Here is a 23708-nt window from a genome sequence, read left to right as displayed (position 1 = left end):
GAGCAATAATGAGGTGACATAAAGGCAGATCCTTCTGGAGACAGGAAAAATTAGGAAATGGTTCCTTCTCCTCTAATTCTGGCCCTGGCTGCCAGATGGAGCAGGGCTGTGCCCTCCCTCTGTTACTGAGAGGTGCTTGTGCTCCTGGGCTTTGTTGTGTTCTCTGGGAATGAGCTGTGAGAATTGGAGAGCCTACAGGAAAGTTAGAGGGTTTTCCTGGAGTTTAGGGAGTTTAAAAATAGAAATAATTTGAGAGAAACAAATAAAAACACCCAATCAACCAAAACAGAAATCGAGCAAGAGCAGCACTAGGAAGGGAGAGCTGGATGCAGGGTGTCTGGGGGGAATTGTGTTGGATGGCAATGTGCTGCCTGGCTCAGCTTCTGCGAGGACTCCAGCCCAGTTTTGGGTGTCGTAGGCCTGAGTTTGTTTCCAAAAATAATTTATTTCAGTTACTCTTTAATAATTCCTTTAATTCTTCTGAGCAGTCACGGCCAAAGGATCGTTCTCCCCGACAACCAGCGAGGGCAAAACCTTTGGTGCTCGTGAGCATCAAAATCCACTTCTTCCCTTTCCCCACTCGTGGTGTTTGTGGGATCTGGAGAAGGGCACTCCCACTGCTCCCTGGGGGCTGGTCCTGCCTGGCAGAGGGATGATTCAGGAATGCTCCAGGATACTGCCAGCCCTGGAGCTGCTCCCCTGGCAGCTGCTCTGTGGGTGAGGTTAATGAGCGCAATTAACAGTGAATGCTGTAATTGCAGACATTTAGTGGGACGCTTTATGATTATTGTTTTCATCTGCAGTTGTGCCCAACGCTCGGGTGTCCCTTTATTAAAGGAAATGAAGCTGTAATTAGTCACTGTCTAATCCCAGTGCTGGCAGACCTGCAACAACTCTCTCTGGACTGAGGGGTCCCTTGGCAGGTCCTGCCACTCCCTCACTCACCGCCCAGGTGAGGTGGCCTTTGGGGTCACTGATGGATTTTGGAGCCAAGACCGGTGATCTGGAGAGGGAAACCTGCTCTGAGCAGGGCTGGCAGGATGGGCACACCAGTGTGGGCACCCACAGCAAACAAAGCCTTGGCAGCACCCCCAGAGCAGCTCTGCTCCCACAGCAGAGTTCTCTTTGGAGCGAAATTAGTGCCCAGATTGTTTAAGTGTGGTCGTCCTACGCTGTGTTATGTGATAGGAAGATGTGTCTGAGAGTTTCATCTCTGCTCTGGGTGACACTGTTCATACAAGTTTATCTCTTTTATGGATTTGAAGCTTTTTTCAGATACTTATCAAAGACCTTCCCTTACTTCCAACATGAATAATATATGCTGGTGCAGCTCCTAATAAATCATCTCTGTTCCCTGTGCCACGGAGAGGGAGCAGGGCTGGTTTAGGGACAGACATCTCCATTTGAGACCATGGAAAAAGCACCTTCTACCTCCCTCCTGGCAGGATCACTGGCTCAGTGTGTGAGTCAGGTGAATCCAGGAGATGCCCAAGGGAAGGGGGACTCTTCAATCCCATCCTTTGCCTTTCCTTGCCTTCAGGGGAGGTTGAAGCTGGAGGGTCTGGGGGTCCTGGGCTGAGAAGGGGCTGGTGGAAGCCTAATCCACACTGTCCTCTGTGTTTGCAGGTCTGTCCTTCACCCTCGGGCTCTTCCATGCAGGGACTCAGCAGAACAGCACCCATGGGAGCAGCTGACCCCCCCATCACCCAGAGCACGTCCATCCACACCCCAGTCTGACTTACAGAAGAGGTTTTCCAAGGAAAAGCCCGCTGTGTATAAGGTGTGACAGCGTTCTCTTTAAAAATCAATTATTTGGAGTTTATAGAGTTTCTGTTTTCCATTACCTAGTGTGCCGCAGCCAGTGCATCTGTTGATTTAAAGGATTCCTCCCTTTTTTTCATTTCACCTTGGCGTGTCTTTTATCAGAAATCATTTTGAAACTTTTTAATTTATGGGCTTTTATTGCAATACTCAATTCATCCTGAGTAGTCTATTATTAAGTGTTCTCGAGGCTCTTATTGTCCTTTATCGGAGGATTGTATCTCTGTGCAATTCATCTGTAGTCATTCTTCAGAGGCAAAATCTTTCATATTAGCTTTCTTTCATCACTCGATGACAACTCTTGAATACATCATTATTCAGCAGCGGGTTTGGAAATTATAATCATTAGGCAATTTTTCATATAATCTGATTTTATAAACTGTTTCTTTTTATTATCTTTTGATGGAAAACAGTAAATGCATCTGTCTGGTTTGATCCTCTCTGATAACAGTAATAGAAAAACTAAGTAAGGACATTTTATTGAGGGAGCAGCCCGGCTGCATGTCTTATGTGCACAGATCCAAAGGTTATTTCGTGTGAGGAGGGATTTGCTGCTCCAACTGGAGCCACACTCCGAGCACAAATTCCCAGTGGCAACACTGCACACCTCGTGCACCTCAGTTGACTTTTGGGGCGATGGAATGGCACTTGTACAGTTAATAGGGGAAAAAAAAAGAGTAGGAAGGAGGAAAGAAGAATCCCACCGGTGTTTGCAAAGTTTTTTGGGAATAAGTGTCTCCCTGTTCCTCCCCAGCCAGGCGAGGGAGATGATGTGGGATCCCCGGTAGTGATGTTGTTTCCTCTTTAAGAAACTTGTGCTTTTGCCTCATAAATATGGAAAATCAAATCTCCACATTTCTTTTCTCCTCAGAAACGTGGGAGAGGCAGCCGAGGCTCCCTGTGGCTGGAACAGGGGGGGATAAAGCAAATGTGCTGCTCCATCACTTCTCAGCTCCTGGGCTGTGTGGGACCGGTGGAGTCACGGAGCCCGAGATCCATCACGGCTTCAGACCTGGCTGCCTGATTTTGGGCCATCTCCCAAGGGCTGGGAAAGGTCACTTAACCCCAAACATGGCTCTGTCACCTGCAGAAAGGCACCTGCCCCTGGGATGAGCTTGCTAAAGGTAGGCTGGGGCTGGTGCCTCCCCAGGTATGGCCTTTTCACCATCGTTTTTAAAAACAGCCCAGGTTTGCTCAGAATAGGGCAGGGAGAGGAGGCTGGTTGGCCACGTGTCCCTGGGCTTTGGCAGCCCCCTTCCTGCCCATCCTGATGGTCAGGGAAACATCCAGAGGTCACAAAGCCCATCCCTTTGCCCTCCCGTCCTGCTGTGGTTGTGTCTGCAGCACATCCCTCACCTCCACCTCCCAGGGCGTGACAGGGATCTCTGGAACACAGGATGCAGATTCCCAGGTTGTTTTTTTTATTCCATGCTTAAGTCTGTTTCTAAAAACGTGATTGAGGAGCAGGGATGGAGCGAGAGCTGCGAGTGCACTGTGGTCACCCCCTTCTCCTTAACCGGGAGGGGAAGTGTCCTCTGACCTTCCAGCCCCCACAGAAAGGGGGGGAATGATGGAAATCTCAGTGCAATCCCCCCTCTCCTCTCCCCTCCCCAAAACCCAGGAGCTGTGTGAGCATCCCCAGTGCTCGAGCCCAGCAGAGGGAGGGAGGGAGGGAAGGAAGGAGAGAGGCTTGATGTCTTATTTAGCTCGGTCGTAACCAGCCTTCAGTGACATGAACCAATAAAACGTTGTTGATTCAAAGCTTAGTTCATGAAGCCTCTAATCCCGCGGCAGATAGCAAACAGATAACAGGGACACTCTAATTTTCTGTAGTTTATTCGAGGAGACAGAGGGAGATAATGCACCGCAGGGCAAATACGCGTTATTGCTTTTAAACACAAAAATAAATCCCCGCTCATTTAGAAACGCCGGGGAGGTGTTTCCCCGCGCGGGACTTATCCGGGGGCTCCTGGGTGTAGCGGCTTTATTGGGCAGCTTCCCCCGCAGCTCCTCGCCGGCGGAGGGACGGGAAGCTGGAGATTGCCATCTCCTGGCACGCCGCGATGCTGCAGCAGCGCTGGCGGGAGCAGCGTCCTTGCAGGGCCACAGGAGCACCGGTTTCCCACCCCTCCGTGCTCTGGAAGGCCTCAGGGTTCCTCTGCCGTGGGTTTTTTCCCCCGCCTGTCACATGTGGTCGGGGCTGTGCAGGCGGAGGGTGGAGGTGGCACCGTGTGTGACTCCCTGAAACGGAGCTTTGGGAAGCTCCCGGCGTGCGAACGCCACCCAGGGCACAACGGGAGGAGGCTGCTCCTCTCTGGGACGCAGATTTAGGGTCTGGGGCCGCCCCTGAGCTGCAGGACAAACGCCCTGCCCGTGGCCTGCACATGTGAGCTCCCCCCCGGGTTTATTCCCACTCCTCTCTGCAGCCAGGGCAAATATTTGCCATGGGGCACTTCTGTGTGTGTTGGCAAGGACACAGGGGTAAAACCAGGTATGTCCCCGGGGCCGGGACGTCTCGCTTCCTACTGCTTTTAACGCTTCCCGGGATTTGCCACAGCAGGGGCCCGGCAGGGAGGATGTGCCAGGCGAGGCTGTGCCGCCTGTCCCTGCTCGGGGTCCCCGAGGAGCCGCCCTGCAGGCTCTGCTCCGGGGGTTTGGGGTCAGGGAACAGCTATAGCTCACTGGAGCAGGGAATAGCACTGCAGGCACCTCGGGGCGAGCTCTGCCCGCTGTCCCCGATCCAGAGAAGGTTTTCCCGCCCCACGATACGGGATAAGGCATCCCTGGTACCTCTGGGAAGCGGCACTAGAGGGAGCCGCAGGCGGCCCCTCCAGGCTGGCAGCCCAGTGCTGCCTCCTGGCAGCTTTTTCCCCCTCTTTTCCCACTTCAGGAGACTTTCAGGTGGATTCTGACACCGGCTCGCTGTGCCCTGACCTGCTCCGGAGCTGTGGGGAAGACACAACCTGCCTCACGTTGGTAACCGGCCCAAAGCCTCTCCCCCCCAAAAATCCCACCCCAGCCCCGACCTTCTTTTCACCCGAGGAATTGGGTTTTGAGAACAATTTGCTTTCCTCCCCCCCCCCCTTATTTTAAATATTTGAAGCCTTGCCAAAAATGCACATGTGGGGGGTAGTGCTGACAATCCTTAAATGTTTCTAATTTTTACCAAAGAGACCCCAGTGAACTTTGTCTCCATTCCCAAATTTCAAACCTTTACACTTCCGAAAATGATGGCTGATAAGATAAAGGCACCTCCTTCACCTCTGCTGGTCCATTTCCCCTCAAATCCAGTAACACTGCAAAAAAAAAGTTTAATGGAAATATCTGTAGTTTTACATTCATAAGTATTGACATTAAAATGTTTGTTCGTTTGTTTTTTTTTTTTTCAGAGACTTTTTCAGTGAGAGGGTTAAAGAAACAAACAACTTTTTCTGCTCGAGCTCAAGGCCCAGTTGGACAGGGCTTGGAGCAACCTGGGCTGGTGGAAGGTGGCCCTGCCCATGGCAGGGGGTTGGAATGAGATGAGCTTTAAGATTCCTTCCAACCCAGACCAGTCTGGGATCCTCTGTGGATTTTCCCCTCGGAATTGCTCTCCTGTGGTGTTCAGCTGGTGTAAGCTGCCCCCTCAGGTGCGTGGCCACCTCCAGCCTGTGCTCTGCCCCCGAGGTTACCTGTGACAAAGCACCAGCAGGGACAGAAACAACTCCTGGGGCTCTTTGGAGGTGCTTCCCGGGTGAACCTTCACAGGAATCCCAGGCTCTGCCAGTTCATACAGTCCCTTCTTGGCTCTGGGCACCAGGCTATGGTTATTTCCCTCTGACCTTGTCCCCAGGGGGGGCTGGAGTGTGTTTTTCTCTGTATAAGCTTCCTGCTGCCTCCTCCTTTACACGGATCCATCTGAACTTGCTGCTGCCTTTGCTCTTCCCTTGGAATGAAGGTGAGGGTGCTGTTGGTGCACCCTGTGAAAGCAGCAGGATTTCCAAAGCTTATCCTCTGTGTCCTGTTGCACCAAAGAGCATTTTAAAGGCATTTTGTGTTAGAAATCCCCTGATGGAGCAGCTCAACATCACCTGCAGCTCCTGAGGACCTCGGACGTCCTGAGTCCAGGTGGGTGGAACTCACACACCTGTGCAGGGAGATGCCTTTCCACAGAGGGAATTCAGGAACAATTTTTTCCCAGAAAGGGCTGCCAGGCACTCCAAGGGGCTGCCCAGGCAGGTGGTGGAGTCCCCATCCCTGGAGGTGTCCAAGGAAGGACTGGACATGGCTCTGGGCTCTGGGCTCTGGGCTGGGTGTCAACATGGGGATGGGGCACAGGGTGGGCTCGATCCCGGAGGTCTTTCCCAACCTAAAGGGGAAGAAAACCCCATGCCAGCCCCCTCCTCCCGTGTCAGGGCTGGGTTTCCACACAGACACCTCTCCCAGCAGCACTTCTGGCACAACCGGTTCCCCTCGGTGCGGAGATTGGTATCAAGTTTGAAGTTCAGGCTGTATTGACAGAGATTTTGTCAACAAAAAGGTGTTGAAGGACGGGGTATTTGTGGAAGAAGTCACAAAGAGGTGAAAGATATCCCCTTCAGGGGTCCCTTTCCTGCCCAACAGGCCTCTGCTTGCTGGTATTTTCCAGGAGAAGCCGGAGGTGTGGATGTGGCTCCGTGTCCTTGCCAGCCCAGCTTTGCCAACGTCCCTCCCAGGAGTGACAATGGTGATGGTGGGAAGTGACAGAGCAGAAAGCAGAGCCCTCACAGAACTGCTCTGTCCTGGAAAACAGGCTTTGGGCCTTCACCAGATGGTTTTTTGGGACTCAAACCTCCTATACAAGAGATAAGGGAGTGGCAGCTGCCCATGGAGGTACAAAATGGGTTGGTGGAAAGGGAGTTGGCCCTCTCAGGGGACTTATGTTCTCTCTGTCCTTTTCCCCCCCCAATACATTATCCTGGGATGTTCACTCACCCTTCCTGGGCTCATCACCCCTCTTTTGGTGACTTGGTGTGGAGCTGCCCTTTGGAAGGGCTGTGGGGAGCACCTGCAGGCACGATGGTGGCTGAGCCCACCCTGGAGAAAAGGACTCTGAATGGAACAATGAGCAGCTCTGTGGCCTTTCCCCATGTCCCTGCTCAGGAGAACCCCTCCCTTGGGGCAGGGGCACAGTGTGGGGGTCTCCCCCAGGTCTGTGTTCCAGTGGTAGGAAAGGAGTGTTTTTGAGGCTGCTCTTGGTGCCTGGCAGTGGGTGGCAGAGTGGAAGTGTGGGCACCGAGCAACGGGGGTCAGAATGATGGATGGGTGGGTGGATGGATGTGCCCTGCCAGTATTCCCTTGGAAAGCTGGGAGAGCCACTCAGGCTCCTCGGGGAGAGGGGAAGGAATCCCAGAGGGTTTCAGCCACTGGGCTTTCTGAGGGAAATGAATCATGTTCAGATTTATGGGAGGCTTTATTAATTCCAGGGTGAGGAGTTTTCAGGAGCAGAGCAGATCCAGTGAGAGGAGTGTGGAGAACTGGGTCTGTGCCTTCTCTGTTTGCTCGTTGCTCAAGGACTCTGGAGGAGGAAATTAATTTTAAGTGTTATTTTTCAGACATCTGTAACAGAGAGAAAAACAGGGCATTGTGTCTCCTCCTGAGATAAGGATCAGCACGGGAGAGAAGAGGCTGGAGCCGGGCTGTTCTCACATTCAGCCCCACACTGGGATCAGGTAACCTGGCACAAATGTTGTTTTAAGGCTTTTTTTGGTCTCTCACGGCCCTGATTGGGGTGGGTGGAGGGTTTTACCTTCAGTGGCCCCTGATCTGGCTGGACATGGATGGTTTCCTCATTCCTACAGTTTCCCAGGACGCAGGTGTGAACACAAGGCCACCTTTGCCCGAGTAACACTTAAGTTTCTTTTTTTCCCCCCTCCACGTGTCCCCTATTTCCCTGTTCCCCTTCCCCAAACCCACTTGGTTTTCTGCAAACCCTCTGGGAGTGCGGGGAGGACGGACACGGCCCCACAAAGTGGCATTGGAGCGTCCTCTCCTCCCACAGCCCCTTCCTCGGGCAGGCTGAGCCCCACCATCACCTACCAGGATGGTTTTTGTCCCTCCTGCGAGGCTCCCTGCCCCCCAGCCCATCATGTACCACTTAACCCAGCGTGCTCCCTCTCTGGGCTGCTTTGCCTCCCGCAGCAGCGAGACCGGAGCCTTGTCTTGTCTAATTAGGGTCAGGCGAGCGAACACTAAAAACCCATCAAAACCCCCCAAAATCCCCGCAGCTTTGGCAGCTGAGAGGAGCTCAGGGCGTGCTCCATGATGTTTGAATTTTCCCAGGGATGCACGTCAACTGGACGCGATCCCAACGCGCCGAACGCAGCTCGCCCCTAATTGCATTGTTTCCGCTGATCTCCGACGAAATTATTTATGTGTATAACAAGCCTGCTTGGCTTCGAGAGTCTTTAAACTTTATATGAGTTTTTCCATGTGCTCGTTTGCTAAAAAAGAGCCCCGGCTCTGGCAGGTTGGGGTTATTTTTACCCCCCAATTAATGGTGTTTTCTCTCTCTCCCTCGCGTGTGTTTTCGCTCTCTCCCCCTCTCGCCGGCGGTGCCAGCGGCGGGACGGGGAAGGGTGGCTGGAGAGGGGCCAGCTTTGGCCTCACATCATTTCTTCCCCCCCCCCCCCCCCCAGGTCTCTGAAAAACCAGATTCTGTTTGTCATTTGCTCTGTGTGTCGTGGCCGTGGGATCGCTGATGGATTTCCAGCTCCGCTCATGGAGCGGGGCACGAGGTTTTCATAAGCACATTAATCTTGAAAGAAAATCTGTCAGGGGCAAACAATACCCCTATGAATGATGTTGTAAAGACACATACTAACTCTAAACATCCATTACCCGGGAATATTAACTTATAGAGGAGCTCCATTTCCTCTTACTCCTTTTTAATAGGTACCTGATACCCAAAGTACTTCCACATTGGAAAATTTGCCCAGAGATGGGAAATTGCCCGAGATAAGCCCCTCAACAGGAGCTTTTCCACCAGAGCTGGGGCTGAAAAGAGGGAGATTGTGAAGGCTGGGGGGGTGAATGCTTCTCTCTGGGGTCTGTTCCCATTTTGGGGTCCTTCTGGCCCCCAACCCTCTCCCTGGCAGCGTGGGGCTGGCTGGGTACCTCAGATCTGCTCCTGAGGAGGGAAAGCAGCCTCAGCCCGAGAGTCTCCGGCCTGGGAGCTGTTTTTCATGCTCCCATGTCAGTGGGTTTAGGCAGCCCCCCTGCCCCAACGCACACACACGCTCCTTTTTGGGAAGGGAGCAGCCTGTGTGGCAGGAATAAAACATCTGAGGTTGCTTTAAATGTCCCTTGGAGCCAGGCCAGCAGCACAAGCAAGGAAAAGCTGGTAGCTTGTTTTAATTTAATGGTGTTGAAGTGTTCTACTGCAATTAAGCATCTGAAAATTAAACAGAAACAGTCATTAAGTCTGGTGATACAAACCCACCAGACCAGAGAATATAAATTATTTCAAATGGTAAATGCCAGAGCCGTGTTTATGATAGGGATGTTTCCCCTTATTAGCCCTTATCTGTTGTTTTAAGTAAGAGGGACTTAATCCTGAGGAAATTAATCACTGCAGATGTTGGACCTTGTTGCAGGTCGCTCCTTTAGCCGGCAGGAAGGTTTGGGAGGGGGAAAATGAATCCCTGGGAGAAGTGGCCAAGGTGATGTCCATCCCTTCGGAGGGTTTCCTGCTCCTGTGCTCTCCCAGTCCCTCCATCCCACCCCCAGTCATCCCAGGGAAACCCGTCTGCTCCCAGCCTGAGCTGCAGGCCGAGGTTTCTGAGCTGTCAGTGCTATTCCCTGGGGATGGTGCTCCCTATTCCTGCCTCCTGGCTGCCAGCAGCCGGTCCCTGGGGGGGAATGTGGGGCCATCAGGCTCCTGTAGGACCCACACTGGGTCACTCCCTTGGGGTCTTCCTCCACCCCCTGGGCCAGGCCAGGCCTTTGGAGGAAGGATTTGGGGGAGGAATTGGTGCTTTGATGGCAGCAGGGAGCCAAGGTGGGGAGGCAGAGGTGGAAGGGGGCACGAGGGCACTGAAAATCCCCCACCTCATGTGGTGGAAGAGAGGACTGAGAGGGGACAGGCAGGGCAGGGTCCCCAAAGCCACCTGAGCTGCTGGCTGGGCATACCTGGGGGGTTTATCCAGGCAGTGCTGGGAAATCAGGGCTCTGCCTCCGTCTGCAGCCAGATAACACCGACAGACAACCTGGATCCATAAAACTTCCAGCGTGGGCCGTTCCTGCAGTTTCCTTTTACAAGCCTGGCCTCGCTCCGCTGTGAACACCCGCCAGGCTGGGAGCAGGTAAGCACAGAAACGCTTGTTTGAATTCCTCATCTTTCAGCAAAAGCAAGACTTAAGCCTGGCTTTAAAGTTAAGCATGTGTTTTAAGTGCATTCCTGAGTGGGGGCTCTCTGAGACCCGCTGACGTGAGCAGGAGGCTCCTCCGCCGGCTTCAGTGGGATTTTCCCTGCCCCAAATGGAGTCCAGATCTCCTGAAATAAATACCCCCGGCTCCGTAGATGGGGGGACCACATGGAGCCTCGTGAATGCTCGTTCCCAGAGAAAGGATCCAGCTTATTCATGTGCCTGCATAATGTGTATTAAATCCTCCTGACATCTCCCACAATTCCAGCAAGCAAATGGGAACCAGAATGGATCCTGTGCCCCGAGAGCGCTCGGCTGGCGGTGCCACTGAATGATTGGCAGGAGCATTGTTTGCGAGCAGCCTTTCCAAATTGAACTTCCATGTGCCCCTGGCCAGTACAAGATGTGAAATTTCGTTCCCATTTTATCCCAATTAACTGGCCCGGCCATCCATGAGGGCTCCTGGCATGGCACGCTTCCGATAACACACAATAACTCAAATAACCCTCTTTTCCCTGCAGGGGCGGCGCTGGGTGGAGAAGGGAGAATTCCAGCAGGGAGAGCTGTGTTTGCAGCGCCCCCATCCCAGATGTTCCCATTCCAAGGGCTTGCTGCTCTTCCAGGTAAGCAGCAGAAGCACCTACACTGTTTCATGCCTTACTGAAAGTCCTTTGGAGCTGATCTCATGGATGTGGGTTCCACAGGGAGCCCCCAGATCCATGCAGGCTCCCTGGGAGATGCCCGGCTTCCCACACGATGGAATCTCCCACTCCATCTGCCCCTAGAGCTGCAGATCGGTGCCATGGATGGATTTTCTCACAGGAGCAAAGTGTCGGGCCTGTTTTCTGGGAAATGTTCAAAAAGAAAGAAGCTGGAGGGTATTTTTTTCCTCTTTCAAAGCAAACTAGCGGAGCACTTCCCACCAAACCTGGACCAGAAAGATCAAAACCCACTTTGGCTTTTCCCTGAAATGAAGCTTTTCCAGCCACTTGCTCTTATCTGTGAGTCTGAAAACCAAAATCTTTTGCATCTCAAAACACTTTTACTCAACCCCACACACCTGCAAAAAAAAAAAAAAAAAAAAACAAAAAAAAAAAAAAACAAAAACAAAAAAACAACCAACAACAAAAAAAGGACCCATTTTGCTCGAAGGACTTTTTTTTTTGTCCTGGAGAAAGACTTTTTGGTGAAAACAACTTATAGGGAAATAAATAACTATCTCTTGGTTTATTTTCATTGTCTCCTGCCAGCCCTGCAGATTCGGGGAGGCAGAGCAGCGAAGAGAAGGTATTTTTTGTCTCATCTTGAATTTTCCAGGGCCTTGTGCGAGGAGGAGCTGCCAGCACGTGCAGGCAGGAGCGGGAAGCCAAGGGAGCATCACTGGAGCGGTGCCTGGAGAAGGGATTCGGGGCCGAAGGAGCCGGGCAGAGCGGACAAGGCAGCTCTTCACAGCTTTCCCTGCTGTAAATCCCATTTTATATCCCCCGTGTCCCCCACGGGGAGAAGCAAACAGAGCTTTGCGACCATCACTCAGAGCCTTTATGGGGGTTACGACGTTCTCTGCCGCCCGCCTCGCCCCGGCCCTGCTGCCTCCACGCCTTTTCACGCTGCTACGAGTTTCTGCTGGGAAATGATCCCTGAAAAGAGTTTACCTGCCGCTAAATGGCTCCGAACCCCGCTGAAACGCTGCGGAGCCGCTCCGTGAAAAGCTCCCGGCTCGCTGGAACGACCCGCTGAGCACAGCCCCGAGCCGGTGCCCTCCCCGGGGGCTCTGAAGCGTGGCACCGGCCGGGAAGGGCTGCCGAGGAGGAGACGTGATGCTCGGCACCGTAATTCCTAGGGCTGAATCCGGCACCGAGCATCCCGCAGCAGAACGTTTAACCCCTTGTGTCCCTCAGCGCCGTCAGCGCCCAGCCCGACGTCGAGCAAACCCGATGGGGAAGGTCTGTGCTGTGTGAGATGTGCCCTGCCTGCTTGGGGGGGACAAAGGAAGGGGGGAGGCAGTGTTGCCTTCCCCCAAAACTGGTGTTGGCATCAGCTCCTGGCTCAGGTGAGACCTCGGCAGCAGGTTGATGGAGCTGGCCAGCAGGGCAGGGTGTTTCTCTGAGATAATTGGTTATTTATCCTGATGTACATCCCCTCCTTTCCCCCCACAGTCCCTCTCCAGGACTCCCTTGCGATGAGAAGATCCCACAGAAATCCCTCCGAGGGCCATCCTCAGGAGCAGGGGGTGATGTGCTGGATGGATCCGTGCCACAGAGCCCGGCTGGCTGAAGTGTGAGCAAATGTACCCAAATCTCACCCGAAATATTTTCCGGGAGGAGGAGGGGAGCCTCCCTGCTCTTCCCCGGGGCCACCTGCGTGCGGCCGCTCTCCGGACACCCCGTGCCAAGCCCAACAAGCCTCCCGGTGCTATTCCAGCCTGCCTGATGTGTTTTTCCACCAGCGCAACCCAGCATCCCGTCCTTTGCCAAGCCTGCGGCCTTCCCGCTCGGCTGCGGCCGGGAGAAACCCATTTCAGTAAGAAAACAAAGGGAATAGGTTTAGCAGCCCTTCGGCCCCGCTGCCGGGTGAGCACGTGCGGCGTTTGTTTGCAAAGCTGGGCAGAGGTTAATAAGCTGATCCCGCAAAGATTTGCACCTAGGCCGGGGTTTCCATGTGGGCTTAGCGTTAAGCGAGACCTTAATCTAAAGGAAAATATTTGGAGGGAGTTTTGTTTCTCTTTCAGAGCTCTGTAGGACCTGTGAAACGTTCACCGAAGAGAGAGGTCGCTGTCTGTCAGGTTGGGCTCGACGGCCTTGGGGGTCTTTTCCCACCTAAATGGTCCCAGGATTCTGTGCCCCCGGTGGTATCGAGGGCAGCCGGCCGGGGAGGAGACACGGACTCCACCTGAGAAGGTGCTGGTTGTCCCTCACAGCACCACCAGAGTCACGAGGGCTGCAGGTTCTCAGCACCGCTGGAGCCGGGGCTGGATGAGTGTTTGCAGGAGAGAGGTGGCCATTCCCACAGGGAATGCTGTGCAGGACACCCCTACCGTGTCGGAAAGGCGGGAGGGAGAGGAAGGACCCCAAGGGCAGAGGCTGAGCCGCGTCTTTTTGCCACGTTGGGTGCGGGATCGTGGCTTCCGCGGCGGTTTGACCCCAAGCCCTGCGAAATCCAGAGGCTGCTCCCGCCGGACGGTGCCTCGCACGCGGCTCGCAGATGTCGGTGAGCGGGGTCGAGACTTTGCAAGGAGCAACTCTCAGCTGTCCCCCTCCCTCGAGCCCCCGGCAGCGGGGGCGCGCAGTCCCTGCCTCCAGCCCTCTGCGCGCCCTTAGAGCTGACATTGCTTCCTATCCCTCCCAAAAGACTTTGTAGTTTTAAGATTTCAGTACCTGGAGAGGAAAGGGGATGGTCTGGGACCGGGCACCTCCAGAGCTGGAGGGAGACAGGCGGGTCCGGGCTGAGCTGAACACCCTCCCACTCCTTGCGCGCTGCTCGGGGCACGAAAGGAGATTTCAAATCCACGCAGAGAGACTTTCGAGTGATCTGAAATGGTTCCGAGGCAGAAAAAACCGGGTCAAAAAGAAGGGCGGGATAGATCCAAGCAATTTATTTCATTTTCAACGCTCTGAGTTGCCCCCAGATCTGCAATGTTTCACGCAAGGATTTTTTTACGTTAATGATCCAGGATCCCACTCTCGTTTTCCCGTTATGAGTCTGTGATCAAAAAACCGTAGTGTTTAGGGAAAAAAAAAACCCAAACCGAAAAAATCTGGGCGAGTTTGGTGTGGTTTTTTTCCCCCCCGTGTGGATTTGAGGAGCCTTCTGGCAGGGGTGTATTTTACAGGGCAAAATTGCTTTTGACAAACAAAACTGAGTTAGTATTAATTACCTCGACCTGTGGCCTTTACCAGCCTGAAAGAGATAATTACCCAAAACGTCTCAGAAGGAGCTTCGGAAAAGGATTTTATTTTGTTTAAGCTCTCGAACCCTCTTCCTCAGCGAACAGAAAGCCTTTTTTGGGGACACGGCAGCAGGGTCATCCAACTCCCCGCATTTAGCCCGTGCCAGAAGGCTGGGGAAAAAATAATATTGTCGGAATTAATTTCGTGTTCCCTCTGACACACAAAGCACAGGCTCAGGCGCTGAGATAATATTGCACTTGCTGGACGGTGTTCGGTGTGTCTGATCCCACAGCGACAGGATTTTCCAATTTGGATTGATGCTGTCGGAAAACAAGCTCCATAAACTCCTCTAAGAGCCCCAGCATTCCTGAATCGGTAATGAATTACAGTCAATAATATAATATCATAGTCTAGTATGGTAGGATTAGTTAATAATACGACAGAATCATATAATAATATAACAATATAATATATCATGGCGTTACTAGGTAACAGTATTATCTATTAAAAGGTAACAGTATTATAATATGACACCATAAATAATGGAGAATAAATGCTGGTGAAACACACGGGAACTATAACCTTTAACTATACTAATCACCAGCTGCTGCAGTAGAGGAATATCCTCGATATTTCTGTCCAATATCCTCGATATTTCTATCAAATAGCTCTGATATTTCTCTTTTTTATATTAAAAAAAGCTTTTGGAGCTTCCCGTTCCGCTGCGGATCCGGATTTTTATTCAGCAAAACGAACGGTGCAGAATCGCACCTCTGTCACACGAGGCACAAAAACGCGCACAAACGCCCGGCGGCTTTGGCAAAACATTGGTAAAATGAGTGGGTTTTACATGTATTTTCAGGTCGGACCGTGCTCGCGGCGCTGGTGCTGGAGAGGATGGTGAGAGGAGCGGGGAAGGAGGAGGTGGAGAAGGTGGAGAGGAGCCGGAGCGAACGGACACCATCTCGGGGAAGGCCGGTGGGGGCTCGACCGGAGGGAGCAGGTTTGGGGGGCCCGGGCAGCCCCCGGCGCTGCCCCTGGAGCTCCGCAGGGCGCTGAGCACCCCGGGGAGCGTCTGCAGCGTGTTATTAATAGCGATCCCCCCCTAGTCCGCCTCTCACCTGAGCCGGCCGCCCCCCGCCCGCTCTGCTCCCCCTTTCTCTTTTTCTTTTCCTCTCTTTCTTTTTCCTTTCCTTTTAATTTCTTCCATTTTTTTCTTTGTTTTTGTCCTTGTTCTTTTTTCTTCTCTGAATTTTTAATTTTCTTAGTTATTTCATTTTTTTTAATCTTCCTTTTCCTTTTGCCTTTTCCCTCTTTATTTTCCTCAATCTTCTACCTCTTTTTCCTTCTTTTTTCCCCCCTTCTTCGTTTTCTTTTTCTTCTCATTTTCCTCCTCCTTCTACTTTTCTTCCTTCGTTTTCTTTTCTTCATTCTTTTCCTTTTTTTGTTTCCTTCCCGTTTTCCTCTCCCGCCTTTCCATCCCCGCTATGTCCAGGGGATGGACATAGCATTCCCGCAGGGGCCGGATCTCGACCGTCCCAGCCCCTCGTCCTGCCCGGCAGCCCCCGCCAGAGCCGCGGGGGGATGCGGGAAGCAGGTGGAGGGGCCGCCCCGGGGGGAATCGCTTCCCGGGGGGATATTTTCCTTGGAAAAGCCTCCCCCGGCGCCTCATCCCCAGGGAACAGGGGTGCGGGGCCGGCTGCGGCCGCGGGGTTGCGCGGGGTCCCGCCGCCCCGTCGGAGATGCTGCAGCGCCCGGGCTCCTCCGAGTGGAGTTCCCGGGGGAAAAGGCTCCTCCGAGGGTGGGAAGGGACCCCCGCACTCCCGGAAAAAACCGTCCCGTGGGATCACCAGGGCGAGGAGAACCACACCTGCCTTCCCCGGCCGCCGTTCGATCGCCGGCTCCCCGCGGGCTGCGGCGGCCGCTCCGCCGGGCTGAGAACGGCGAACTCATCGCACGGGACCCCTCACGGGGGCCGCAGCCGGGTGAGTACCGGGGGGGGTGAAGCCATCACGGGACGCCCACCCCCCTGCGACGCTCAGCTCCCGTTTAATCGATCCGCTCCCTTTTCCCGGCGCTTTTTCCAGCGCTCGGGCGGCACCGTCTGCCGCGACCCCCGCGTGGGTTCAACCCCCCGCGTCCGGTGGGTGGGGAGCAGAGGAGGGGGCGCCAGAGCGGGTACCCCCGGGAGGCTTCCCCCCGTGCCCGTCCGCGCGTGGATGCCGTTTGTGGGGATGTCGGCGCTGCCGGGGGCGAGCCCGGCTCCGGGGTGGTGGGCGCTGCCCCCCCGCCGGCCCCCCTTTAAACCCCACCGCGGAGCGGCCTCTCCACGCCGCTACCCCCCCCGGGCACGCCCCTCGCCCCCCACCCTTCCAGTCGTTTGTGGGGAAACACTCACGGTCTTCCCACCGACCTCTCCTTGGGGAGGGGACAGAAATCCGCAGGAATGTCCCGAGCACTCGCCCCAGCCCCGAGGCTGCTCCCGGGCGTTATTTTTTTTTTTTTTTGGAGGGGGGGGAAAAAAGGCGGATTTCACCGCTGGGTGGGCGGCAGCGTGTCCGCAGGGGAGCCCCCCCCGGGCAGGGCTCCGTGGGTACCCTCGGCCCCCAAAGCACGACCCTACCCTGGCGGAGCCCCCCGCGCTGCTCCCGCCCGGGGGTCCCGTCGGGGCTGGAGGCGGGGCAGGTGCGTGTCCGCGTCCCGCGTGGGAACAGCGCGGGGAGGGACCCGCGGGGACCCTCACGCCTTAAGGGGGGGGGCGTTGGGGCCCCCTCGGCGAACCCCGCTCCGCCTTCCGCGGCTCGGGGGGTGTGCGGGGCCACGCGCGGGGGCGTCCCGCAGGGGTGGCGGGGCTCGGGCCCCGAGGGGGCGGGCAGAGGGTACCGGCCCCCCCGTCCCTCCTCGCCGCGGCCATTTAGGAGCGGGCGGGAGCCAATGGGCGGCGGCGCCGCCGCCGTGACGGCCGGGATTGACGTGATTCCCACGTCAAATTGATCCCGAGGAGCGGCGGGGGCTCCCCGCGAGCGGGGAACCGGCCCGGCGCCGCCAGGACCCCCCGGCCGCCGGCTCCCCGCCGCCCCCGCCGCCCCCCGGGCTCTCTATGCTGGGCCGGGCGCTGCCCCCTCCCCGGGCGGAGCGGCGCGACCCCCGCGCCGGGCGATGGGTGAGTGCGGGCGGCTCCGAGAGGGCTCCGGGACGGCTCCGCCGGGCTCTCGGCAGAGCCGGGGGAGGGCACCGGGCAGGGGGGAGGCGGCGGGAGGTGGTCCGGCCCGGAGGGTCTCGGCCGCAGCGCCGGGGCCGGCACGACGTGCCCGGCCGGGAGGGCTCCGGGTCCCCCGTTCTCCCGCTCCTCCCTTCGCTTTCGGTCTGCTCTCTGCTTGCGGCTCTTTCTCCCGTTCTCGCTCTTTCGCCTTTTCTCTGTCTTTTTAGTTTTGTTCCGCTCTCCTTTTTTCTGTCCTTTTTTTCCCCTTCTTGTTTCTGTTTTCTCTTTTTCTCTCACGTTTCCCCGTGTCTTTTCCCCCCTTCTTTTTTACTGTCTCTCTCACCTTATTTTTTCTGTCCCTATTTCTCCTTTTTCTCTCTGTTTTCCTCTTTTTTTTCCTCCTCTACCTTCTCCTTCCCTTTCTGCTTTTTTCCTCCTTCTCTCTTTCCCTCTCTTTCTCATTTTCCTTTCCCTTTTTCCCCCCGTTCCCTTTCTTCCCTTCTTCCCTTCCCTTTCTCCCTCCTTCCCTTTTCCTTTCTCCTCCCTTCCCTTTCTTTCCTTCCCTTTTTTTCCCCCCTTTCCCTTCTCCTTTCTCTCCCCGTTTTCCTTTTTTCCCCTTCTCTCTCTCCTTCCCGCGGCAGCCCCGTCCCGCTCCCGCTCGCTGTCCGGACATCCCGCGGGGACCACAACGGCGCGCCCCCGTGCCGTGCCATACCGTGCCGTGCCATGCCGTGCCGTGCCACGCCACCCCTGCCCTTCCCGCAGAGCACACGTACGGGGAGGTGAACCAGCTGGGCGGCGTGTTCGTGAACGGGCGGCCGCTGCCCAACGCCATCCGGCTGCGCATCGTGGAGCTGGCGCAGCTCGGGATCCGGCCCTGCGACATCAGCCGCCAGCTCCGCGTGTCCCACGGCTGCGTCAGCAAGATCCTGGCCCGGTACCACGAGACGGGCTCCATCCTGCCCGGGGCCATCGGCGGCAGCAAGCCGCGGGTCACCACCCCCGCCGTGGTCAAGCACATCCGCGACTACAAGCAGGGCGACCCGGGCATCTTCGCCTGGGAGATCCGCGACCGCCTGCTCGCCGACGGCGTGTGCGACAAGTACAACGTGCCCTCGGTCAGCTCCATCAGCCGCATCCTGCGCAACAAGATCGGCGGGCTCGCCCCGCCCGGCCCCCCGCCCGCGCTGCCCTGCGGCCACATCTACCAGTACCCGTACCCCGGCCCCGCCGCCCCGCCGCCCGCCAAGGCCGCCGGGCACCCGGCCGCGCCCCTCGGGGCACCCCCCGTCGGGCTGCCCCGCTCCTGGCCCTCGGCGCACTCCGTCACCAACATCCTGGGCATCCGCACCTTCGTGGAGCAGGCGGGTGGGTACCACCGGCCCCGGGCTCGCCCCCGCCCCGCCCGGCCCGCGGCAATTTCGCTTCCCCCCTCCCGCCCCCGTTTTGTTTTCGGTCTTTATTATTATCATCACTATTATTATTATTATTATGTCTGTTTGCTTTTTTTTTTGGTTTGTTTGGTTGATTTTTTTATTTGCTTCGAGGTTTTTGTGTGTTTCTATTTTTTTATTATTTTTTTTTCCGCGGGTTTTGTTCGGTTTGTGCTTTTTGGCCTGTTTTCCGCTTTTTTTGCTCGTTTCGGGTATTTTTTTATTAGTGTCGTGCCTTTTTGCCTGTTCCGTGACTTTTTGTTGTTTTGTGCTCTTTTGCTTGTTTCGTTCTTTTTTTTTTATTTGTTTCAGTTTTTTTGGTTCATTTCGGTTTTGGTTTTTTGTTTGTTTCCTTCCTTCCTTTCTGTTTTGTTTTTATTATTGTTATTATTATTATTATTATTTGTTTTGTTTGTTCAGTATATTTTGCCTTCTTTCTTTTTCTTTTTTTTTTTGATCCGAGGGCCACCCCCCGCTCCATCAGCCCGTCGGGGCGGCGGGGCCAGATGCGGCCTCGGCTCAGCCACATCTTGAACTTTTTATGAAAAATGTGGAAAATATTTTCGTGGGGATGATAGATTGCCGACCGCAAATTCGGAGCCCTGAATTTCCCTTCGCAAAGGGGAATATATATATATATATATATAAATACATATATATGGAATGGGGGTAAAAAGGGGGAGGGAAAAAACCAGAGGAGGGGGAAAGGAGAAGACAAGGCACCTCGGACCAGCCTGCGGGATATCCCCGGGAAATCGTCCCGGTTTTGGGGCTCCGGGAGCAGCGGCAGCGCCGAGCTCCGAGCCCCTCCGACTCCGGGGAGGGGACACGGGACGTGGCAGGGGAGTGCGGGTCCTTTTATCCTTCCAAAAGCCCGAGTAAATCAACCGCATGCGTTTTGCCCCGTGCAATCATTTATCCTTAAAATTCCGATGTCAGTTTTATAAATCTCCTTCGTCAGAAGAGAAATTGGGCCCCCTAAATTACCGGGGGCTTGGAATTGCCGGGGGGGGGGTGTAGGGATGGAGAGGCGGGTTTGGGGGGGACGCCACAGCCTCTCCCCACGGTGTGCTACCCAATTTCAGTCCAGGGGACCGCGTCCCGGGATGCTGGAGGGCGCTGGGAGGGAGCGCGAATTCCTGTGCCCCCTCTCCACGGGTTTGTGCAACCAGGCGTTTGTAAACCCGGGATTTCCCCCTCTTTCAGCCCAAAAACCTGCTCGGGCCGGGCCCGGCGGGTTCGAGGGCTGACGCTTTGCTCCCCAGGGGCTCTGGCTGGCACAGAAGGGGCTGCCTACCCCCCCAAAATGGAAGAGTGGCCCAGCGTGAACAGGACGGGCTTCCCCGCCCCGGGCCAGGCGGTCAACGGGCTCGACAAGGCGGCCATGGAGGGGGACATCAAATACCCGCAGGTGACTGCTGGGGGGGCAGCGGGGGGCAGGGGGGACAGGGAGAGGACGGGGTGGGCATTAGTGGGGCAGGAAGAGGGGCAGGGAAGAATAAGGCAGGGGGGCAGGGAGGGGACAGGGAGGGGACAGGGAAGGGGTAGATTTCCCACCGCTCCTATTCCCCCCCCGCCCTGCCCCCATCTCCCTGAGGGGGACCCCGACCCCCAGAGCCGGGCGGGCTGTTCTGAGCCCCCCCCTCCCCAACTCTGTGCCTGTCCCCAGCCCGGCCCGGGGCTCTCCTCGATGGGCACCTTCCTGCCGGCCTGCGCCTACCCCCCCTCCACCCAGCCCGGCGTCTACGGCGGCTCCCCCGGCGGCTACATCGGCCCGGGCCCCCCCTGGCAGCCGCAGGGGACCCCCCTGGCCCACCACGGCCACGGCGTGACCGTCCACGGCGGCGACCTGCCCGCGGCCATGGCCTTCAAGCAGCCCGGGAGGGAAGGTGAGCGGGGGGACAGCGCGGGGGGACCCCGGGGGAGCTGCGGGAGGACCGGCCGGGGGGGCTCGGAGAGCGGGAGAGGGGCGGGACGGGGGTGAGGGGCTGGGGAGGGTCCCTCCACCTGAGCCCCCCCGGAATTCCAGTGGTCCCCGTCCAGCCCCTCCAGCCTGAGTCGGCACATCCCAGTTATAAACTGGAAATCGTTTTTCCTGCCCGTTGGCGCTCGCTGGGAACAGCCAGGGAAGCGGGAAGGTTCGGGGCCACCCCCGCGCTGTCCATCCCCCCCGGAATGTCGGGGTGCGGCGGGACAGAGCAGGAGCCTTTTCCCCGCATCTCCCCCTGAATGAACAGGTCGGGAGCCTTGGGATGACGCAGAAAGGCAGAAGTCTTGACTGGGAATTCTTAATTCCTAGTAATTAGCCATTAATTATTAAGTCGCAGCAATTATTTAAGGATTTATGAATAACTTCTAATTATTATAAGTAACTATTATTTTATTTAATTTGTTCCCAGAACTAATAATTGAACACTCCCCCAAGAATCCCAAGGGAACAATTTGAGGCTGTTTAATGGGGCGGTTCTTTTGTCTCCTGTTAATTATTTCGTCTCATTTATGGAACTCTGTTTCCTCGATGGGCGGATTCGTTTTTAATATCCCGATTTTTCCGCCCTGGGTATAAAATCCCCATCGATATTTTTGGCCTTTTCCGGCGGTATTAGACTTTCTATTATTTTAATTAATTTGTAATTAATTCCTCACTTATTAGTCAATTTTCATGTAGTTTTTCTGGGGTTTTAATGTTTTATTGGTTTGGTTCGGTTTTTTACCTTTTAGCATTTCTGCCTCGTTCAATCTGTTGTGAGTAATCAAGGGGTGAGAACATATAATTTAAATCGATTATTTAAAGGGGGGAAAAAAAAAAGAGGGTGAAACAGAGAGCGAGAAAGCAAGGGGAAGGAAGGAAAAGAAATAAAAGAAAATGAGGAAAAAAAAGGAGAGAAAAAAAGGAAAGAAAAAAAGGATATAAAACGACCAAAGGCAGAAATCCGACCTGTGCACACTTGGTGTATTTTTGAGGTATTTTAAGTGACTTGTACCCCCGAGTTTTCTGATTTGCCGATTTTTAAGCTGTTGTATCCAAAGGCTCAGAGAGTTTTCTAAACGTTTGTGGGGTTTTGTTTTTCAAGGGGTTTTTTTTGTTTGTTTTTCCTTGTGTTTTTGAAATTTGTTTTCTCTTTCAAAGCTTTTTTTTTTTTTTTTTTTTTTTAAATTCATTTCGAACCGGTTTTCTGGTTCTGCGACTTATTCGGGATATCCCAAATATTGGATTATCCGGCAAAAAGCCTCCCCCCGCTCTGCCCCGAGCAGGGGACTGGAGGAGAAAGGGCGGTCGCCCCGTGGGATGGGCTGAGGGGGCTCCTGGCCCCCCAAACCTGCAGCGAGAGCAGAGAGCGGGGAAAGGATGGAAAGAAGGAATGAAAAGAGCGGCAGACAAACCCAGCCGGGCAATTTCCACCTTGTCATTCCAGACCTTTTCCGAATTCGCAGATTTTCCCTGAGAACTCCCCCTGCTCACGGCAGGGATGAATATCCCCCTCCCCGAAGGCAGCGGGTGGGTGGGGAGGGGGATTCCCGCGGCCTGGGCCAGGCTTGGGCGGAGCTGGGGCTGGGATGAAGCTCAGCAGGGGTGTCACTGCCCCTGGGATGGTGTGACGGTCCCGTCCCCTTCCCCTCCCCGCCGCTGGCGGCACAGTCCTCTCCCAGGGCACTCCAGCTTTAGGGAAGTGTATGGGATGTGTTCTGCGAGTGGCTGGGGCTGTTGTGGGTCCCCTCCCCAGGTAAATCCCTGGCAATGCCATCACCACGGTCCCTGTCACTGGGGGGAAGCATTCCCCTTTTCCCTCTCTGTTACCCTGGGTACAGGGAGCCTGGCAGCCCCTTTCCAAAGGGGTGCCTTTCCCAGTGGCTGGATGAGGAGCCCTGTGGGGCAGAACTGCTCTTGGGGGGCTCTTGGAGGAGGTTCTACCTGCTCGGAGTCCATCAATCCCCCGCCTTGTTGTCTGGTTTTTCCCTCTCCACCTTTCTTGCAGTCGTGGACAGAAAACCCACCAGCCCTGTGGGGAAACCTCCGGACCCTCTAAACACCATCCATGGACTCTCTATCCCAACCTCCTCGTCCTAGAGCCCTGGAGCAGCTGCCGAGAGAGAGGGACTCTTGGAATAAGCACCTGCAAACTGTAACTGAAGTGCCATCGAGCTGTGCCCAGAGTGCCACCGCCACTGCGGGGACGAGGAGACAGCCTGGGCAGCGAGAGGTGACTTTCTCCCGTGGCAAATCCTGGTCAGGACGTTCCCAGAGGGATGCTTTACCTCCAGTGGATTGGAAAGGGGTGACAGACAAGACTCGGTCTTCCTTCTTTGTTTTGTATTTTTCACCCCTTGCTTTCAGTTGTTCTTTCTCGTCCCCCATGTCCCCGAAGACTGTTGGATGCAGTGAGTGCCTCCGTCCCCAGCCACTGCTGGGACCGTCCCTGGCTCTGTCCCAGCCCAAGGGAGCAATTCCTGGCTTTCCCACGCCGGAGCATCCGTGCTGGAGCCCTTTCTCCGTCCACCTTCCAGTGCCTCTGCCCCAGAATAGGAATGGACAGAAGTGCCACGACGTTTTATGATATATTTTTCTAATAACAAACCTTAATAAAAAGTGACAGCTGTGGGCACACGCTCCTGACCTCCCTCCCTCCCTCCCTCGGGGTCTGGCTGAGCACCATCCCTTGTCCCGGGGTCTCCCAGCCTCAGGCAGCACCTGTGAGTGGTAGGACCCTGTGGGATCTCGGGTGGGATCTTGGAATCGCCCTGTGCCAGGCCTGGATTTGTGCCCCCACCCCTGTGTGAGTGCGTGGCAGCTCTGCACCCCACGCTTCATCCTGGGCTTCTCCTGCATCCAGGGGGTCCGTGGCCTCACTGGGTGACTCCTGGAGGGGCTGCAGGGCAGCCCTGGCCACCTCCCACTCACTTTGCCCCATCCCGGGGGGCTGGTGGGGGCTGTGCCCCGTCACCCCCTCCTGCCCAGCCGGCTGGGGCGGCTCAGGATGGG

The 23708-nt window shown here is 55.5% G+C and overlaps 1 protein-coding gene across 1 annotated transcript; it reads left to right on the top strand.

Moving 5' to 3' along the window:
* The first annotated feature begins 14567 nt into the window (after positions 1-14567).
* Positions 14568-22796, top strand: LOC113997040 (paired box protein Pax-1-like). Its single transcript, XM_039388555.1, has 8 exons — positions 14568-14580; positions 14955-15070; positions 15946-16077; positions 16180-16270; positions 18060-18662; positions 19993-20138; positions 20397-20616; positions 22705-22796. Exons 1-8 carry the CDS (start codon positions 14568-14570, stop codon positions 22794-22796), a joined length of 1413 nt encoding a protein of 470 aa, XP_039244489.1.
* The last annotated feature ends 912 nt before the right edge of the window (positions 22797-23708 follow it).

Source organism: Pipra filicauda, unplaced genomic scaffold, assembly GCF_003945595.2.
Source record: "Pipra filicauda isolate LSUMZ 115617 unplaced genomic scaffold, ASM394559v2 scaffold665_size172791_pilon, whole genome shotgun sequence".
NCBI classification, from domain to species: domain Eukaryota; kingdom Metazoa; phylum Chordata; class Aves; order Passeriformes; family Pipridae; genus Pipra; species Pipra filicauda.
This window is presented reverse-complemented; position numbering and strand designations above follow the sequence as displayed.